We start from the raw sequence: 18,047 nt of genomic DNA, 5'->3' as shown, positions 1-18,047 counted from the left end.
TCAGAACATTTCACAGTAATTGCTGTAAATTTTGTTGGCTTATCAATGTGGAGAATTGTGAGGTAACAAATTCGGGAAGACTGATAAGGTGAGGAAATACACAATAAATGACTGGATATTTAGAAATGTATTGTAATAGAGGGATCGAGGAGTGCAGATCCTGAAGGTGGCTGGACAGTTAAATTATGTAATCAAGAATGCATCCAGAATACTTGCCTCTATTAACCAAGTTGAAGGAAGATGAGAGGTTATGGTGCAACTTTATAAAACCTTATACGCATTTGGCAACAGAAAGAGACATGTGCAGTTCCAGTCATTGCACTGAAGAAAAGATATGATTGCTCAAGAGATGGTGTTGGGGAGATTTACAGGGTTGTTCCCGAGACTAGAGAACTTTAGTTAGAAAGAAAGATTGGACAAGATTAGGGTAGTTTTCTTTGGAACAGAGGAAGTTGAGGGAAGACCTAATTGAAGTGTCCTAATTGAAGTAATGTGGGTCCAGATAGAAAGGCCTTATTCCCAGTTTTTTATAACCAAGGGGAAAGACTTAGGATAACATAGAACAATACAGCACAATGCAGTCCCTTCAGCCCACAATGCTGTGCCGAGCACTTATCTTAATCTAAGATCAATCTAACCTATACACCCCTCAGTTTACTGCTGTCCATCTGATAGTCTGGACGGCATCAGGACTATGAGTCCTGAAGAAGGGTTACACCTGAAACATTCACTTCTCCTGATGCTGCCTGGCTTGCTGTGTTCTTCCAGCTTCCTGCCTGTCTACTTTGGATTCCAGAGCTGCAGGTTTTTTTGACTCTGTCCTTGTACCTGTCCAGCAGTCACTTAAATGTCCTTAATGTCTCTGACTACTACCACCGCTGACAGTGCAATCCACGCACCCATCACTCTCTGCATAAAGAATCTACCTCTGACATCTTCCCTATGCCTTCCTTCAATCACCTTAAAATTATGACCCCTCGTGACAGCCATTTCTGCGCTGGGGAAAGGTCTCTGGCTATCTACTCTATCTATGCCTCACGTTACCTTGTACACCTCTGTCAAGTCACCTCTCTTCCTTCTTCTCTCCAGTGTGAAAAGCCTTAGCTCAATCAACCTCTCTTCATTAGACAAGACCTCCAATCCAGGCATCATCCTGTCAAATCTCCTCTGCACCTTCTCTAAAGCATCTGCATCCTTCTAAATTAACCTGACCAGAACAGGACACAATATTCCAACTGTGGTCTAACCAGGGTTTTATAAAGCTGCAGCAAAAGTTTATAACTGTTAAACTCAATCCCCCTGTGAATGAAAGTCAAAATACCATATGCCTTCTTAACAACCCTATCAACCTGGGTGGCAACTTTGAGAGGTCTATGTAAGTGGACCCCAAGAGCCTGCTATTCCTCCACACGGCCAAGAATCCTGTCTTTAACCCTGTATTCAGCATTCAAATTCAACCTTTCAAAATGAATCACTTCACACTTACCCAGGTTGAACTCCATCTGCCACTTCTAAGCCTAGCTCTGCATCCTGTCAATGGCTTGTTGTAGCCTGCAACAGCCCTCAGCACTATCTACAACAACACTGACCTTTGTGTCATCAGCAAACGTACTAACCCACCCTTCCACTTCTTCATCCAAGTCATTTATAAAAACTACAAAGAGTATAGGCCCAAAAACTGATCCTTGCGGGACGCCACTGTTCACTGAGCTCCAGGCAGAATACTTTCCATCCACTATTACTCGCTATCCTATTTTGGCCAGCCAATTCTGTATCCAGACAGTCAAATTTCCCTGTATCCCATACCTCCTAACTTTCTGAATGAGCCTACCGTGGGGAACCTTATCAAAAGCCATACTGAAATCCATGTACACCACATCAACTGCTCAACCTTTGTCAACTTCTCATGTCCTCAAAGAAATCAATAAGACTTGTGAGGCATGACCTGCCCCTCACAAAGCCATGCTGACTATCTTTATTCAAACTGTTTTTCCAAATACTGCAATCATAAATCCTATCACTCAGAATCCTTTCCAGTACCTTGCTTACCACAGATGTAAGACTTACTGATCTTAATTCCCAGGGATTGCCCTATTCCCTTTCTTGAACAGAGGAACAGCATTCACATCCATGCAATCTGCCAGTACTTCTCCCATGGAGAGTGAGGATGCATAGATCATCACCAGAGGCACAGCAATCCCATTCCTTGCTTCCCGTAGTAACCTTGGATATATCTGGTCTGGCCCTGATCTATATCTATCTTGATGCTTCCCAGAATTTTCAGCACATCCACTTCCTTAATATCAATCTGTTCAAGTCTATTAATCTGGTCACTGGTGTTTTCACTATCAAAATGGTCCCTCTCTTTGATGAATACTGAAGCAAAAAACTCATTTAGGGCCTTCCCTACTTCTTCAAATTCCAGGCATAAGTTCCCTCCACTATTCCTGATCGGCCGTGCCTCTCTCTAATCATTCTCTTATTCCTCACATGCGTGTAGAACGCCTTTGGGTTTTCCCTAACCCTTCCCATCAAGGCTTTCTCGTGCCCCCTCCTAACTCTCCTCAGTCCATTTTTGAGTTGTTTCCTTGCTACCCTGTAATCCTATAAAGCTGTGCCAGATCCTTGCTTCCTCAACCTTGTTGTGAATGAGAACTTTGAGGAGCCAGGAAACAGGCTTGAACAGATTGAAATTGAAGAAGTTCATATGCTGAAAATTTTGGCAAACATTAAGATTGATAAGTCCCCAGGGCCAGACCAGATTTATCCTAGATTCCTCTGGGAAATGAGAAAGGACGTTGCTAAGCCGCTGGTGAAGATCTTTGCTTCCTCACTCTCCACAAGAGTCGTACCAGAGGACTGGAAGCAGGTGAATATTGTCCCTCATTTCAAGAAAGGTAATAGGGAAATCCCTGGCAATTATAGACCAGTCAGCCTTACGTCTGTGGTCAGCAAGATTCTGGAAAGAATTCTGAGGGATAGGATTTATGACTACAGTATTTGGAATTCAGTTCTGGCCGCTCTGTTATAGGAAAGATGTAGAGGCTTCGGAGAGGGTGCAAAGAAAACCAGGATGCTGCCTGGACTGGATGGCTTGTCTTACGAAGAGAGGTTGACTAAGCTCAGACTTTTCTCTCTGGAGAGAAGGAGGAGGAAAGGTGACCTGATTGAGGTGTACAAGGTAATGAGAGGTATGGATAGAGTCAATAGCCAGTGACTTTTCCCCAGGGCAGGATTGACTGCCACAAGGGGTCATAGTTTTAAGGTGTTCGGAGGAAGGTATAGAGGAGACGTCAGAGGTAGGCTTTTTACACAGAGAGTTGTGAACGCAGTGGTGGTAGTGAAAGCAGAGTCATTTGGGACATTTAAGCGATTGCTGAATATGCATATGGATAGCAGTGAATTGAGGGATACATAGGTTAGGACAACATTGTGGCCAAAGGGCCTGTTCTGTACTGTACTTTTCTACGTTCTGTGTTCTAACCTTAAGTAAGCTTCCTTCTTCCTTTTGACGAGAAGCTCCACTTCTCTTGTCATCCTTCTCCTTCACCTTACCATTCCTTGCCTGTCTCAGTGGGACAAAGTTATCCAGCACTCGCAGCAAGTGCTCCTTAAACAGCATTGGCAGAAGACCGTATGTTGGTTCAATGTCCCATCGGAAGGATGAACGCTCCATCAGTGCGACACTGAGTTTTGAACTGAAATGTCTGCAGTGGGACTTGACCTGCAATGTTCTGTCTCTGAGACCTTGCTACCCACTGAGCCACAGCTTTTCTGTTGTGCATTTCCCATAGAACAATTGATCCCAATTTATACTCCATAGCTCCTGTCTAATAGCAGTATAATTTCCCCTCCCCCATTTAAATACCTTCCCATACTGTCTGTTCCTATCCCTCTCCATGGCTATGTCTCCATGGCAGTTGTGATCACTGTCATCAAAATGCTCTCCCATTGTGAGATCTGGCGCCTGTCCTGGCTCATTGCCTAGCACCAAATCTAATATGGCCTCCCCCTTTGTCAGCCCTTTCTACATATGGCAGGAGTTTTAGAGTGAATTAGAGGGGAAATGTTTTCATCCAGAGTCATCAGCATCTGAAAGTCCTTCCTTATAACTCTTATAACATTTAAAAAGTAGTTGAATATGTATTTGAAGTTTGTAATCGACAAAGCAATCCCGCCTCAGGTGACTGACTGTGTGGAGTTTGCACATTCTCCCCTTGTTTGCGTGGGTTTCCTCTGGGTGCTCCGGTTTCCTCCCACAGTCCATAGATGTGCAGGTCAGGTGAATTGGCCATGCTAAATTGCCCGTAGTGTTAGGTGAAGGGGTAAATATAGGGGTATGGGTGGGTTGCGCTTCGGCGGGTCGGTGTGGACTTGTTGGGCCAAGGGGTCTGTTTCCACACTGTAAGTAATCTAATCTAATCTAAGACGATGGACCAAAATCTGGAAAGTGGGATTAGGCTGGATGGTTACTTGTCAGTTAGTGTAGAGCTGATGAACCAATAGCTATATTTTACACTGTAGATTTCCAGAGTTCAATACCATAGTCTCGTAGATTTATAAATTATTTTTCTTTCTCCCTGACTTCCACTGTCCAAGCATCTGAGTCAGCATAAGGCTGCACAATTGAAAATGTTGAGTTTTACCTTCCTGCAATCTTGCTAGGTAAATCCTCTTTCCATATCAGGCCCTTGAGTTTTGAATATATTTATGGAACATTAAATATCCACAGCCAAGCCAGGCACAAAAACCACAAGATACATTATGCTATTTTAGTACTCCGGATGCTATGACTGCAAAATAGAACTGAGCTGAACTGAGACTAACTAGACGATAGCAAAAGAGAATGGAGGTGAAAAAGAAATAATCTCATTTGATTTTTCCTTGATGTAACAAATATAGTTTTGAAGTACTATTATTATTTAGACAAAGACAATAACCATTTGTGTACAGCTATATGCCACAAGTGAGAAGAATAGGCCCATTTTTGGGTAGTGTCTGTTCAGCATAACATTTCTGGACAAAGGAAGAACTCCCTGCTCTTTGAATACTACAGGATCTTTAAAATCCACTTGAACCATTTGAACTGGTGAACAGGATGTTGATTTTATGTTGTAAATAAAACATTTGGTTTTGAATCTCTATAATAGAGCACACCCTATGTGCAGTACTGAACATATTAATCAGGATTATGAGCTAAAATGATGGAGTAGGACTTAACTCCAAAAATTAGGAGAAAGTGAGGACTGCAGGCTAAAGGCGTAGCCATGGGCACCTGTATGGGCCCCGGGTATGCCTGCCTCTTCGTTAGGTACTGGAACAGTACATCTTCCGCAGCTACACCAGCACCATTCCCCACCTTTTCTTTTGCATAATAGATGACTGTATCAGTGCCACATCGTACCCCTGGGGAGGAGGTTGAACAGTTCATTAACTTCATGAACACCTTCCACCCTACCTCAAGTTCACCTGGACCATCTCGGACACCTCCCTCCCCTTCATTGACCTCTCCATTCTCCATTTCCAGTGACCAACTCAACACTGACATCTACTTCAAACCCACCAACTCCCAGCTATTTGCACTACACCTCGTCTCACCCTATCCCTTACTCCCAATTCCTCCGCCTCCACTGCATCAGCTCCCAAGAAGACCAATTCCACCATAGAACAACCCAGGCGGTCTACTTCTTCAAGGATGACAATTTCGCCTCCCACGTGGTCAGCGATGTCCTCCAGCGCATCTCCTCCACTTCTCACACCTCCTCCCTTGAACCCCACTCCTCCAATCTCAACAAGGACAGAACTCCCCCGGTCCTCACCTTCCAACCCACCAACCTTCGGATACAATGCATCATCCTCTGCCATTTCCGCCACATGCAAACTGACCCCACCAGCAGACATATTTCCCTCCCCACCCCTATCAGCATTCCGCAGAAATCATTCCCTCCGTGACTCCCTTGTCAGGTCCATGCCTCCCACCACCCCACTGTCCACTTCCCTTTCCACCACAGGAAGTATAAAACCTGTTCCCAAACCTCTTCCCTCCCCTCCATACAAGGCCCCAAAGAATCCTTCCACATCCAGCAGAGATTTTCCTGCACCTCCACACACGTCATCTTCTGTGTCTGTTGTTCTCAAAGTGAGCTCCTCTATATTGGGGAGACAGGACTTTGCTGAACGTTTCAGAGATCATCTCTCGAACACACAGACTAAACAACCCTGTGGCCGAACATTTCAACTCCCCCTCCCACTCTGTCAAGGACATGCAATTCCTAGACCTCGTCCACCATCAGATTCTTGCCACCCAACGCCTGGAGGAAGAATGCCTCATCTTCCACCTTGGGAACCTCCAACCACACGGGATCAATGTTGATTTCACCAGGTTCCTCATCTCCCCTCCTCCCACCTTATCCCAGCTCCACTCATCCAATATGGCACACCCTCTTGATCTGCTCTACCTGTCCATCTTCTTTCCCACCTATGCACTCCACCCTCCCCTCTGACCTATCACCATCACCTCCCACCTTCAACTACCTATTGCATTCCTAGCTACTTTCCCCCCAGCCCAACCCCTTCCCATTTATCTCTCAACCCCTTTGGGTCACCCACACATTCCTGACGAAGAGCTCATGTTCAAAACGTTGACTCTCCTGATCCTCGGATGCTGCCTGACCAGCTGTGCTTCTCCAGCACCACGCGTTTTGACTTAAATCCAAAAGTTGTCAACTTGGAGTATTGGCTGTGCTGAAATAATATTTGAATGCTAAAATTTGTTTTCCATGGAATATTATCATGAGCTGAAAAGGAAATATTGTTCATTATCTAGATTTTCTAAGCATCCAGTCCCAGTAGTTGGTGACAGAGTCAGCCAAAATGTTGGTATCACAATTATCACACATATTCCTCACCTCCACACGACCGGTTTCAAAATTTTGGGATTTTCATGTTAATCCACTATTACGTACTAAATAAATTGTGCAGAACATGAAAATTTGGGGAAAGATTTTCTTTAAAAGTCCAATGGCTTTATGCTGATTCTAGTTCTCTAATTATTGCCAAATTACTATTTGTATGCTGTAAGTGAGTGGGAATTAGCCATGTCAGATTGTGTTTTGAGTGAGTTCATACAAATTTTATGTACCTGTAAAAGCAAAACATTTAAACGTAGGTTACCAATCAAACATCATAGTTTGATTAAATACTTGTTATTCCTCCTCTTATGTCACAAAGTCAAGTGTGAAGACACCATTCCATAGATATGATAACAGCTTGTCTGTGCAGTATATCAGCCTTGGCAAAATTCTGCAGACAACAGTTACCAAAAGTAAAGCTGATTGACAAGTCATTTGCATTCTATGCCATGGATTTTTAAAAGTGATGTATAAAAAGCTGAAGTACATTTTCAAACCAAAAACCTCTGTTGATAAATTCAAATGAGTGACATGAACTACAACTGCTGCTTGGAGCTATTACTGCCAGGAGGCATACAGTCATGGTATGCCACTCTGATCTATCCTGACCACCTACTCTCTGATAACTGCTGTAGCAACAACTGTGTGACATGTGTCATCCAACCAGGCCTAAATCCACCTACCTTTCTGCTGCTGTCCACTTTGCTTCATTGTTTTCAGCTGATTAAATTGCCAAAATACTGATATTTTCTTTTATCATTCTTTTTGCTTTTGCAATTTCAAGTGTTAGTCTAACTATTACACATTTATATGATCATTTAGTATGGTTACATGTTTTGACAGTACTGTCTATTTTTAGTTACTGCTAAAAGTATTCTTAAATTGCATCTCTCACATAATTATTTTACATAAAATAACATGCGTGGAGGGAAAAGCTGATCTGGATACCTGGTTTTCCCAAAGATTTTTCAGGCCTGCATTTCCAAATAAATAAGGTAATGCTCATTGCCACCAGAAAAATTCTGAACCCAGTAACATGAAATTTAAAACATTAACGTTGAAAGCATCTTGTCCAAATCCTTGTAGACAAAGGTGGTAATTCTAATGACCCTAGAACCATAAACTGGGAGGAAGATTAACCAGTAAATTGTCAGGAAAGTTCCCTGACACAATGGTGCTGAGGTTGTTTCCCAGCAGCAGTTTGACTGCCGGCACAGACGAGTGTCAGGTTGGTGGTGGACAGGTGTAGTGATTGGTACTAGGTTGACCTCATTAACTACAGTGTCCTTGATTGGTCCAAGTTAATAATTCCAATCAGGAAAGCCTTGGCTGACCAAAATAACCAGGAGATTAGAATCTCCTCAGTCGCCTTGACGTGCCCATTTGCCACCGAGCGATGGGGATCCCCAGTGGAGAGGTCGCTACACAGAAGTCCTCCCCCTTTCTCTCAGGGATCTGAGGTGGAGGGTGCTGCACGCAGTAGTCCCCTGCAACCGCAGATTGCAGTTGTTCACAGACTCCCAGCCCAACTGCTTGTTCTGTGCTGCTGTGGAGTCAGTGGACCATGTATATATTGGGTGTGGGCGCTTGCTCTCCCTTTTTGATTTTCTAAAAAAACTTCTCTGGTTTTGGTTGCACTTCAGTCTAACACTCCTGATGTTTGGGCACCTGGTGCAGAGGGGGGAGGGTAGGTCAGAGGATCTCCTCGTTAGTCTGCTCCTGGGCCTGGCCAAACTGGCCATAAACAGGTCCAGGCAGTGGGCCATGGAGGGGGTCTTTAGGACCGATTGCCTGCCCCTGTTCCGTGGTTATCTCCAGGGTGTCCCTGGAGAAGAAGTACGCTGTGTCTACCAAAACCCCTTGAGATTTTCAGGGAAAGGTGGGCACCGCAGGGAGTGGAGTGTATTATTTCCCCCTCCAACTCTATTTTGATTTAATCCCTGCGCTCCTCTTCCCTGTTTGATCATGCAGTATTGCCCTTTGATGTGAAGGGCACTGCTTGTCGCTGGCCACTCGGGTGTTTTCTTTCTTCCTGGTGCTGGAATATAAATAAAGGTTTACACACTTGTTGATTTTCACTGTGTCCGACACCTGCACACACACGACATGGGTGCTGGGGAAAAACAAGCAGTTAGGCGATAGTGTGGGAATAAACGGGGGAAGACAAAATATAGAATCTCCTCAGAAGAGGATTGATTCTGAGCTGGCTGGTCACAGCTGGTGTACTGCGCGCTAGTAAATAAAGGGTGACTTGGTGATGGGACCCTACCTCTGTGCAATTATTTCAACAGGCAATTTGAATAACTAATCAAATAATTCACGAAAGAACTGCAGATGCTATAAATCAGAAACAAGAACAGAAATTGCTGGCAAAGCTCAGCAGGTCTGGCAGCACCTGTGGAGAGAAATCAGATTAGATTAGATTCCCTACAGTATGGAAACAGGCCCTTCACTGACCCTCCGAAGAGTAATCCACCCGGACCCATTCCCCTACCCTATATTTACCTCTGACTAACGCACCTAACACTGTGGCCAATTTAGCATGGCCAATTCACCTAACGTGCACACCTTTGGACTGTGGGAGGAAACCAGAGCACCTGGAGGAAACTCACGCAGACACAGGGAGAATGTGCAAACTCCACACACACAGTCATCCAAACTGGGAATTGAACGCGGGTCCCTGGCGCTGTGAGGTAGCAATGCTAACCACTGAGCCATCATGCCAGAATTAACCTTTTGGTCCAGTGTACCTTCCTCTGAACTTGCTGAACTTTACCAGCAATTTCTGTTTTTGAATCACTAACAGTCGAATTAACCACCATTTTCCAGTAGCCAGAGTGTCTGCCAGCTGCATTGAGATGGCTTCCCAGGGGTTAGGGAGGGAAATGGCATCAGAGTGTAAAGCTCAGGGAGGAGCTGGCTGGCAGCAAATTCTGCCTCACGGCCCTAAAACAACCTTTGTTGGTATTTTTCCTTTCACCAGCCAAGTCAACAGTATTTTTTAAAATATAAATTTTAAAATTGCATTGAATTAGATATGGATACAGTTTCAGTGTTTAAAAGACATTTAAATAAGTTATTTTAATTTATTCATGTGGTGTGGATATTTAACCACATTGCTAGGGATCTGGACTCTCATGTAGACCAGACCAGGTAAAGATGGCAGATTTCCTTCTCTAAAGGACATTAATGAGCCAGATGGGTTTTTCCTGATGATCAACAATGGCTTCATGATCACCATTAGACCCTTTAATTCCAGATTCTTCAATGAATTCAAATCCCACCATCTGCTGTGGCAGGATTTGAACCTGGATCCCCAGAATATTAGCTTAGTCTAGCAATAGTAGCAAGATAATGAATGAGAAATGTTTGGAGGGATATGGCCCATAGGCAGGTGAAACTGGTTTGGGATTATATGAACTAGCTGGACCGAAGGATCTGTTTCCACGTCGTATGACTCTCTAAATGACCTCATGTCTTCCAGCCTGCCTCAGCAACAACCACCTTTCGCAATGGTACTGCTCAAGTTCCAGAGCTGCTGGCCTTCTCATAAGGCTTGCAACATGGAGAGCCTGTACACAGTCCAAATTGGATGGCAGGCCAAAAGTTGGCCAACTAGGAGGCGGATTTGGTTCTGCTGTGCACCTCTGTGGAAATGGATCATGTCTGCCTCCAGGAATGCGAATTCTCATCATCATTGTACCCCACCCTCTGCCAATTTGACCACCATAAACCCCCTCCTTAACATTTTTGTATAAGAGTTTAAAATGTTGTTTCAATTGTCCTTTTTCTACCAAGTTCCATCCTTTCCTGAAAGTATTGGTCTCTTGCTGGGGCATGGACCAAGAGGACTCAGACACTTGTAACTCCCTCATCCAAGCTGTATTCATTAATTGCTTGCAAACAGCCAATGCTTCAATTTCTAAGAGAGCCACTTTTGTACCAAAAGATGTAAGGCATTATCCAATTTTTCATTTTCTAATCAATGGATACTGAACTGAATATCATTATGACCAACAATTTTAGCTTAGAAATTGAGACCTTCAAACTCTGTGTGACTCATCTTCTAAAGTAATAAATTCATTGAGGCAACATAAGATATTTTATTGAAACCTTAGAACCATTTTAATGTAATTAAAAATCCTCAATTTTATTACAGATTGATAAGAAGATTGCAAGGACTGAAATTGGAGTTTTGTTACGACTTTCTCATCCAAATATTGTAAGTGTGTCATTTATTGAACATTTATTGAACGGAGAATTCAAATGTATGTTTCCTTCAATTTCTGTAATGTTGACTATTTAAAGTCAGTTCCTGATGTTTAAACTGATGTTAATCCAATTTTGACCTTTTAAAGCATCAGCATTCAGTATTTTCAGTGAGAGGGAATAAATGGATTCTGTATACTCATAGACTTATTCAGTCAAATGGCCTGTTTCTGCATTGTAGATTCTGCAAGGGTTTAGTCAGAAAATCTCAGATACCTCTCAAGTCAATGGAACCATCTCAAACCCCAGATTTGTTGTTTAATTGAAAATGATTCTAGCCTGTGATTAATCCTTTTCTCAATTTATCTATCAGTGCAAGACAGTTGGAAAGTTTCAGCGAAGATGGTAATCAGCAACAGCTTCTATAATTAGTCTCAATATTTCTGGTATGGGTATACTGTTGATTGCTATGAAACCAGTTTTGCTTTAAGCACATATGTAGGTGTTTAATGTTAGAATCCCCATTGATTCTGATAATTTTTAAAAGGAATAAATCCCACGATGCAAATGGAAAGAAACCCATCATCAAAATTTCAATTCTTCAAACATTTGCTGTAACAAAGCAACTAAAATAATATCATTTAAACAATCAAAGATTATTTTGAATACAAAGGTCAATATCACTTTATATAATTGATACAACAAATATGTAGGTAACATAGTTACAAACACACACAACACTCCTCACCATGTGCAATCTCAGTCTTTCCAACTCAGTCTCCCATAAACAGAATCTTCAGTAGATTTGGCCCTTGATAGCAGTACTTTATCTGTAGTTCCAGATATGCTTAACACTGAAGAGGTGCATGTGTCCGAATTCTGTTATGAGAAAACTGCTTATGTTTTGTGCAAATATTACTTAGCACTTATTAGTCTAAGACTGGATGTTACCTGGTCTTGCTGCAAATGGACACAGGCTGCATTCATATCCAAGGAGTCACAAATGGAGCTGAATGTTATGTGAAGCCCTGTTTCTGACCTTAAGATGGAGGGATGATAATCAATAAAGCAGCCTAAAATACTAACTTGAAGAACTCCTGCAGTAATGCTTCATTTATTCCAGTTCTGTTAGTGTTCCTTGGTGTCATACTCAGTCAAATGTTGCCTGGAGGCCAAGGGCTAAAGGTCAGCTCTTTTGTCCATGCTTGGACCAAGGATGTAACATGGTCAACAGCTGAGTGGCCTGCATGGAATCCAAAGTCACACTACTAAGCAAATTATCACTGAGCAATTGTCACTTGACAACATAGTCAATGATCCCTTCCATGGTGGCACAGTGGTTAGCACTGGTTAGCAGTGGTTAGCACTGCTGCCTCACAGCGCCTGAGACCCGGGTTCAATTCCCGACTCAGGCGACTGACTGTGTGGAGTTTGCACGTTCTCCCCGTGTCTGCGTGGGTTTCCTCCGGGTGCTCCGGTTTCCTCCCACAGTCCAAAGATGTGCAGGTCAGGTGAATCGGCCATGCTAAATTGCCCGTAGTGTTAGGTAAGGGGTAAATGTAGGGGTATGGGTGGGTTGCGCTTCGGCGGGTCGGTGTGGACTTGTTGGGCCGAAGGGCCTGTTTCCACACTGTAATCTAATCTAATCTAATCATCACATTACTAATGGTTCAGATGATGATTGGAATGATCAAAGTTGTCAAGAAACTGCCACAGCTGTTGAAATATTATCCCAAAATATGTGTAGATATTAGAGGAACAGGTGTTTCCAATGTTCTTGTTTACAGAAGCCACTTTCAATAATTGTGTCCTATCTCTGGACCAAGAGGCTCAGGTTCAAAGTCACTTAAAGAAGGGCATCTTGTGATGCAGTGGTAGTGTCCCTATCTCTGAGCCAGGAGGTCAGAGTTCAAGTTACGCCTGCTCCAGAATTGTGTAATAACAATAATAAGATAAATATACACAAAACATCACTGTAATATCCTGCCACAAGAATGATTTCCAAAACTACTATTTTTACAATGAGGTGACTATGAATGAGCAATTTGATTAACTGTTTGATTATATAAATGATTTGTCGAAGGAATTTTAATGTATTAGTGTTTTGTTATCAATTAATGTTTCTTTCTCAGTTGTGAAGTTGTCAGCAGACAAGCATATAAGCAAACAATAAAACACAACCTTTTCTGTCAACATGTTCATGGTTGATGCTAGGTGAATCGACATGGAAAAAGAAAGGCAAAAGATGAGGTTGATGAGTTGACTTTGGGAGATGCTAAGAGCCTATGGAGATGACAGAGAGGATAGGGAGTGTGAGGCACCATAGAAGGTAGATATACCTGACATGGGATGCAAAGGACAATGAAGGATGGGCATAGAGGATATGAAGGATCATGGAATATGGGAAAATGGGCAGAGGTTGGCACGGCGATTATGGTGGTGGCTACACAGGCATAGGTTGGCATGAAGGAGATATAGTCATCTGGTGGGTTCAGTGGTGTAGGCAAAAAGAATTGGTATGGATAGGGCATCGAGTGTGAGAGTAGTGTGAGTCATAGTCATACAGCATGAAAACAGGCCCTTTTACGGTCCAGCCAGTTGATGCAGAACATAATCCCAAACTAAACTAGACCCATCTGCCTCCTCCTGGCCCATATCCCTCCAAATCTTTCACATTCATTTACTTATCCAAGTGTGTTTTAAACTTTGTAATTGTGCCCACATCCACCACGACCTGAGAAGTTCATTCCACATGTGAACCATCCTCTATGTAGAAAATTTGCCCCTCTCTTTTTTAAATCTCTGTCCTCTCATTTGAAACTCCCCAGCCTAGGAAAAATATTCCTATTACAGAAAATAGGGAAAAATTAACCCTATCTATACACCTCATGACTTTATAAACCTCTATAAGGTCACCGGAGGAGACATGTCTAGTTTTGATCTTTAATTTTAAAAATCAAACAATATCCAGTAGCATCAGGAACTGGCACCTCTCTCCATTTTTCTTGGGTTGCTGGACTGGCTCCCAAATGAGACCGCTGCCCCTAGAATGGCTACCTAAGTAAGGCGTGTGAAACAGAATAAATAGAAGCAGGAGTGATCAAGTCTACTCCATCATTCAGTACAATAATGGCTGATCTTGGGCTTCAACTCCATCTTCCTGACTGTTCTCAGTATCCCTTGTTCAGCCAAGAGAGCCAAAATCCATCTATCTCAGCTTAAATGTATTCAACAATGGATATCCATAACCATCTTCTGAGGAGAATTCCAAAGGCTTCAACCTTTGAGAAAAGAATTGTTTCCTAATCGCATTCCAGTATGATTGGCCTGTTATCCTGAGACTGGGACCCTGTGTTTTATATCGCCTAACCAGCAGAAACCATCTCCCTACATCTACCCTACAAAACCCCTTCAGAAACATGTGTGTCTCAATGAGATTACTTCTTAGTCTTCCAGACTCCAGAAGTCTGGAGTTTTTTTATTCGCTTATGGTGTTTGGGCACCACTGACAGGCCAGGATGTATTGCCCATCTCTAGTTGCCCTTGAATAGGTGGTAGTGAGCTGCCTTCTTGAACCGCTACAGTTCATATGCTATAGACAGGGAGCTAACTACTGTGAGATAGATATCTCCCATTGACAATTCAAAGTACACAAGGGAGGTAGAGGACTTGGTGATCTGATGCAAAGATAACAATCTCTTTCTCAGTGTTGGCAAAACTAAAGAACTGATCATTGACTTCAGAAAGAAAGGTGGAGAATACACCCCCATCTACATCTGAGGTAGAGAGGGTGGATAGTATCAAGTTCCTCAGGGTGACGATAACGGACAATCTGTCCTGGACTTCCCACGTAGATGCGAAGATCAAGAAGGCACAACAACACCTCTTCTTCCTCAGGCGACTCAGGAAATTCAGCATGTCCATAAGGACCCTCACCAACTTATACAGATGCACCATTGAGAGTATACAGTCCGGGTGCATGATGGCCTGGTATGGCAACTGCTCTGCCCAGGGCTGTAAGAAACTGCAGGAGGTGGTTTGCACAGACCTGACCATCATAGAAGCCAACCTTCCATCCGTGGTGACCATTTACACAGCTCGCTGCCACGGAAAGGCTGTCAATATCATCAAAGACCCAGCACAGCCTGGTAATGATCTCCTACAACCTCTTCTGTCAGGCAGAAGGTATAGAAGCCTGAACACATGCACCAGCTTCTTCCCAGCCATTATTAGACTGATGAATGGACTCTGTAGCCTCAAATAATGCTAATCTTGCTAATGCTGATTTAGTCTAGCGCACAGCCTGTGCAATGTAATCTATTTGCCTCTGTCTAAGTCTTGTTGATTGGTACATCTTTGCTTACTATGATTTGCTTGTACCGCTCATAAACAAAGCTTTTCACTGTACTTCGGAACACTGTCAATAAATCAATCAATCACTTATTGGAGATGGTCATTGCCTGGCATTTGTGCAGTGCAAATGTTACTTGCTACTCGTCAGCCCAAGCATGATATTGTCCAAATCTTATTGCATTTCAACACTGACTGCTTCAGTATCTGAGGTGAATGCTGAATGCTGTGCAATCATTGACGAACATCCCCACTTCTGACCTTATGATGGAGAGGTCATTGATGAAGCTGCTGAAGATGGTTGGGCCGAGGGCACTACCTCAGGAACTCCTGCAGAGGTGGCCTGGAGCTGAGGTGAGTGACCTCCAACAAACACAACCATTGACCTACGTGCTAAGCATTACTCCAGCCTGTGGAGCATTTGCCCCATTACTTTCAGTTCTGCTAGGGCTCCTTAATGCCACACTCAGTCAAATGTGGCCTTGATGTCAAGAGCTGTCACTTTCACCTGACTTCTGGAATTCAGCCTTTTATCATGCTGGTTGGCTTACAAGTAGTCCTGTTTGGTGGCTGGGTTTCTTCTTTACCAAACTGGAAACAAGATATGACCTTAGCATGTTCCTTACCATACAGAAGCTGAAGAAACAAAGTATTTTTGGAATGGCAACTCTATGATTTCAACACAATCATTTGAACACGTTATTAGTTTTCATGTATAAAATTTATCATAAAGATAATTCATTGACTGCTTATGAGACATGGTTAGATTTTGATAAAGTTAAAAGGATAACATGTGAAGATACATAATGGAATTCAGTTGATTATATGTAAAACTGCTGAAATTACACCTGTAAATTCCCCAAACTCTGCTAGCGTTTAAGTTAGTGTGTCAAGTATCAAGGTCTGCACAGATTTCTACTTTTGACATAAGTTAAATTCGCAGATAAACATGCGCTTGTGGAACAAATGTCAGAAACACAAAAAACTAGAAAAGCATTATTCATCGTGCAAAGGGGATCATTCATGAGACAAGAGAAAATGGAGGACACCATGCTAACACATTGGCATGTCAATGCCAATTGACATGTGTAGAACCTTGGAACAGCTTTGTGCATATAGTCAACATCAATTAGTTTTTGGAGGGAAACTTAAGGTTCCCTCAGGAATGTAATCAGTTCCCAGCTTGGGAAAAACTAGAATTGAGTGTACTTTGCAACACTTGAATGCACTACATGCAGAAAGAAAGGCTTTCACTTGAAGCCAAACTCTCAGAATTTGGTGAACCTGAAGATTAAGATAACCGGAAATCTCACTTGGAGAAATGTGGTTTAGTATAAGAGGGAGAGAGAGGCTTGAAGAATGGAGAAACTCTAGCGGGGTTATTGGTAAAGATGGAAAAGTAATAATGGGACAACATGGGGTGCAGGTACACACTTGAAGGTTGCTTGGTATGGTAACAAATTTACAAATTCTGAAGGAATGATAGACAATAACAAGGAGCCAGGTACACCTCGTACCCAAATGCTACATAGCTATGAGGATCAAACTGCTTCAATGACCGTTGTCTGATGATAGACGGATTAGTCCTAATGGACAATATGAGGCCGTTGGTCTCAAAAGTGTGTACTAAAGTCAAATGCTTTCCAGGATGGGCTGGTCCCTCCAGAAATGTGATTATTATTAGAGCTTGGAAGACCACTGGACAATGTAAAAGTAAGATAGGTACGTAGGATTAGGAGCAAGAAGTTAGGTTCCTAGATTGGAAATATGACACACAAAAATGGAAGGCAAGAAAGTGCAATGTAAACTTAGTGGGTCTGGGAGAGAACATGATCCCAGAAAGAGATCAGGAGCCATTTTTTAAAAATCCTATTAATAGCTGGGATGAAGTCAAATTGTTGTAGTCCAGATAGAGGAAGAGATAGAGGCAAGATAGATGGCATAGTTCATCAAGGACTAGAAATACAACACAAACTAGGAATATTGCCACAGAAGCCTGTGTGATGGAGACTTTTAGTGTAACTAGAAGATGAGCTGAGTAGGGCAGCACAGTGGCTCAGTGGTTAGCACTTACAGTGCATTCCAGCCTTGTCTCGGGTGACTGTGTGGCATTTGCACATTCTCTCCCTATTTGTGTGGGTTTTTACCAGGTGCTCTGGTTTCTCCCACAGTCCAAAGATTTGCATGTTAGGTGGATTGGCTATGGGAAATGCGTGGTTATGGGGAGTTAAAGGACACTGGATTGGAAATTAGGTAGAATGGATCAAGGGTTCCTTCGTATTGGCAATCTTAATTGGTAAATGTTAGCCTCATTTCTATTAATCAAAATTGAACCTCACAAAAGATGCAGCAATGTCCAAACTATACACATAAATGCCATCTTTTTTCTTAGTGAAAATATTGGAAGAACATCGACAACCACAGGTGAGTGCTGGAAGACAGGAGGTTGGCTAACGTGGTGCCACTATTTAAGAAAGGTGGTAATGAAAAACCAAGAAACTACAGACTGTTGAGCCTGACATAAGTGGTGGGCAAGTTGTTGGAGGGAATCCCAAGGGACGAGATTTACATGTATTT

At 42.7% G+C, this 18,047-nt stretch overlaps 1 protein-coding gene across 1 annotated transcript in view; it reads left to right on the top strand.

Moving 5' to 3' along the window:
* The window catches only part of LOC122565403 (calcium/calmodulin-dependent protein kinase type IV-like), a 144,318-nt gene that overhangs the window by 54,806 nt on the left and 71,465 nt on the right, over nucleotides 1-18,047 (top strand). Inside the window, exon 3 of the mRNA XM_043721352.1 lies at nucleotides 11,071-11,133. Coding sequence (XP_043577287.1) covers nucleotides 11,071-11,133 — 63 coding nt within the window. The remainder of the gene's footprint in view (nucleotides 1-11,070; nucleotides 11,134-18,047) is intronic.

This window comes from Chiloscyllium plagiosum, chromosome 31 (assembly GCF_004010195.1).
Source record: "Chiloscyllium plagiosum isolate BGI_BamShark_2017 chromosome 31, ASM401019v2, whole genome shotgun sequence".
NCBI classification, from domain to species: domain Eukaryota; kingdom Metazoa; phylum Chordata; class Chondrichthyes; order Orectolobiformes; family Hemiscylliidae; genus Chiloscyllium; species Chiloscyllium plagiosum.
The sequence above is the reverse complement of the archived record's forward strand: the minus strand, read 5'-3'. Positions and strand labels throughout refer to the sequence as shown.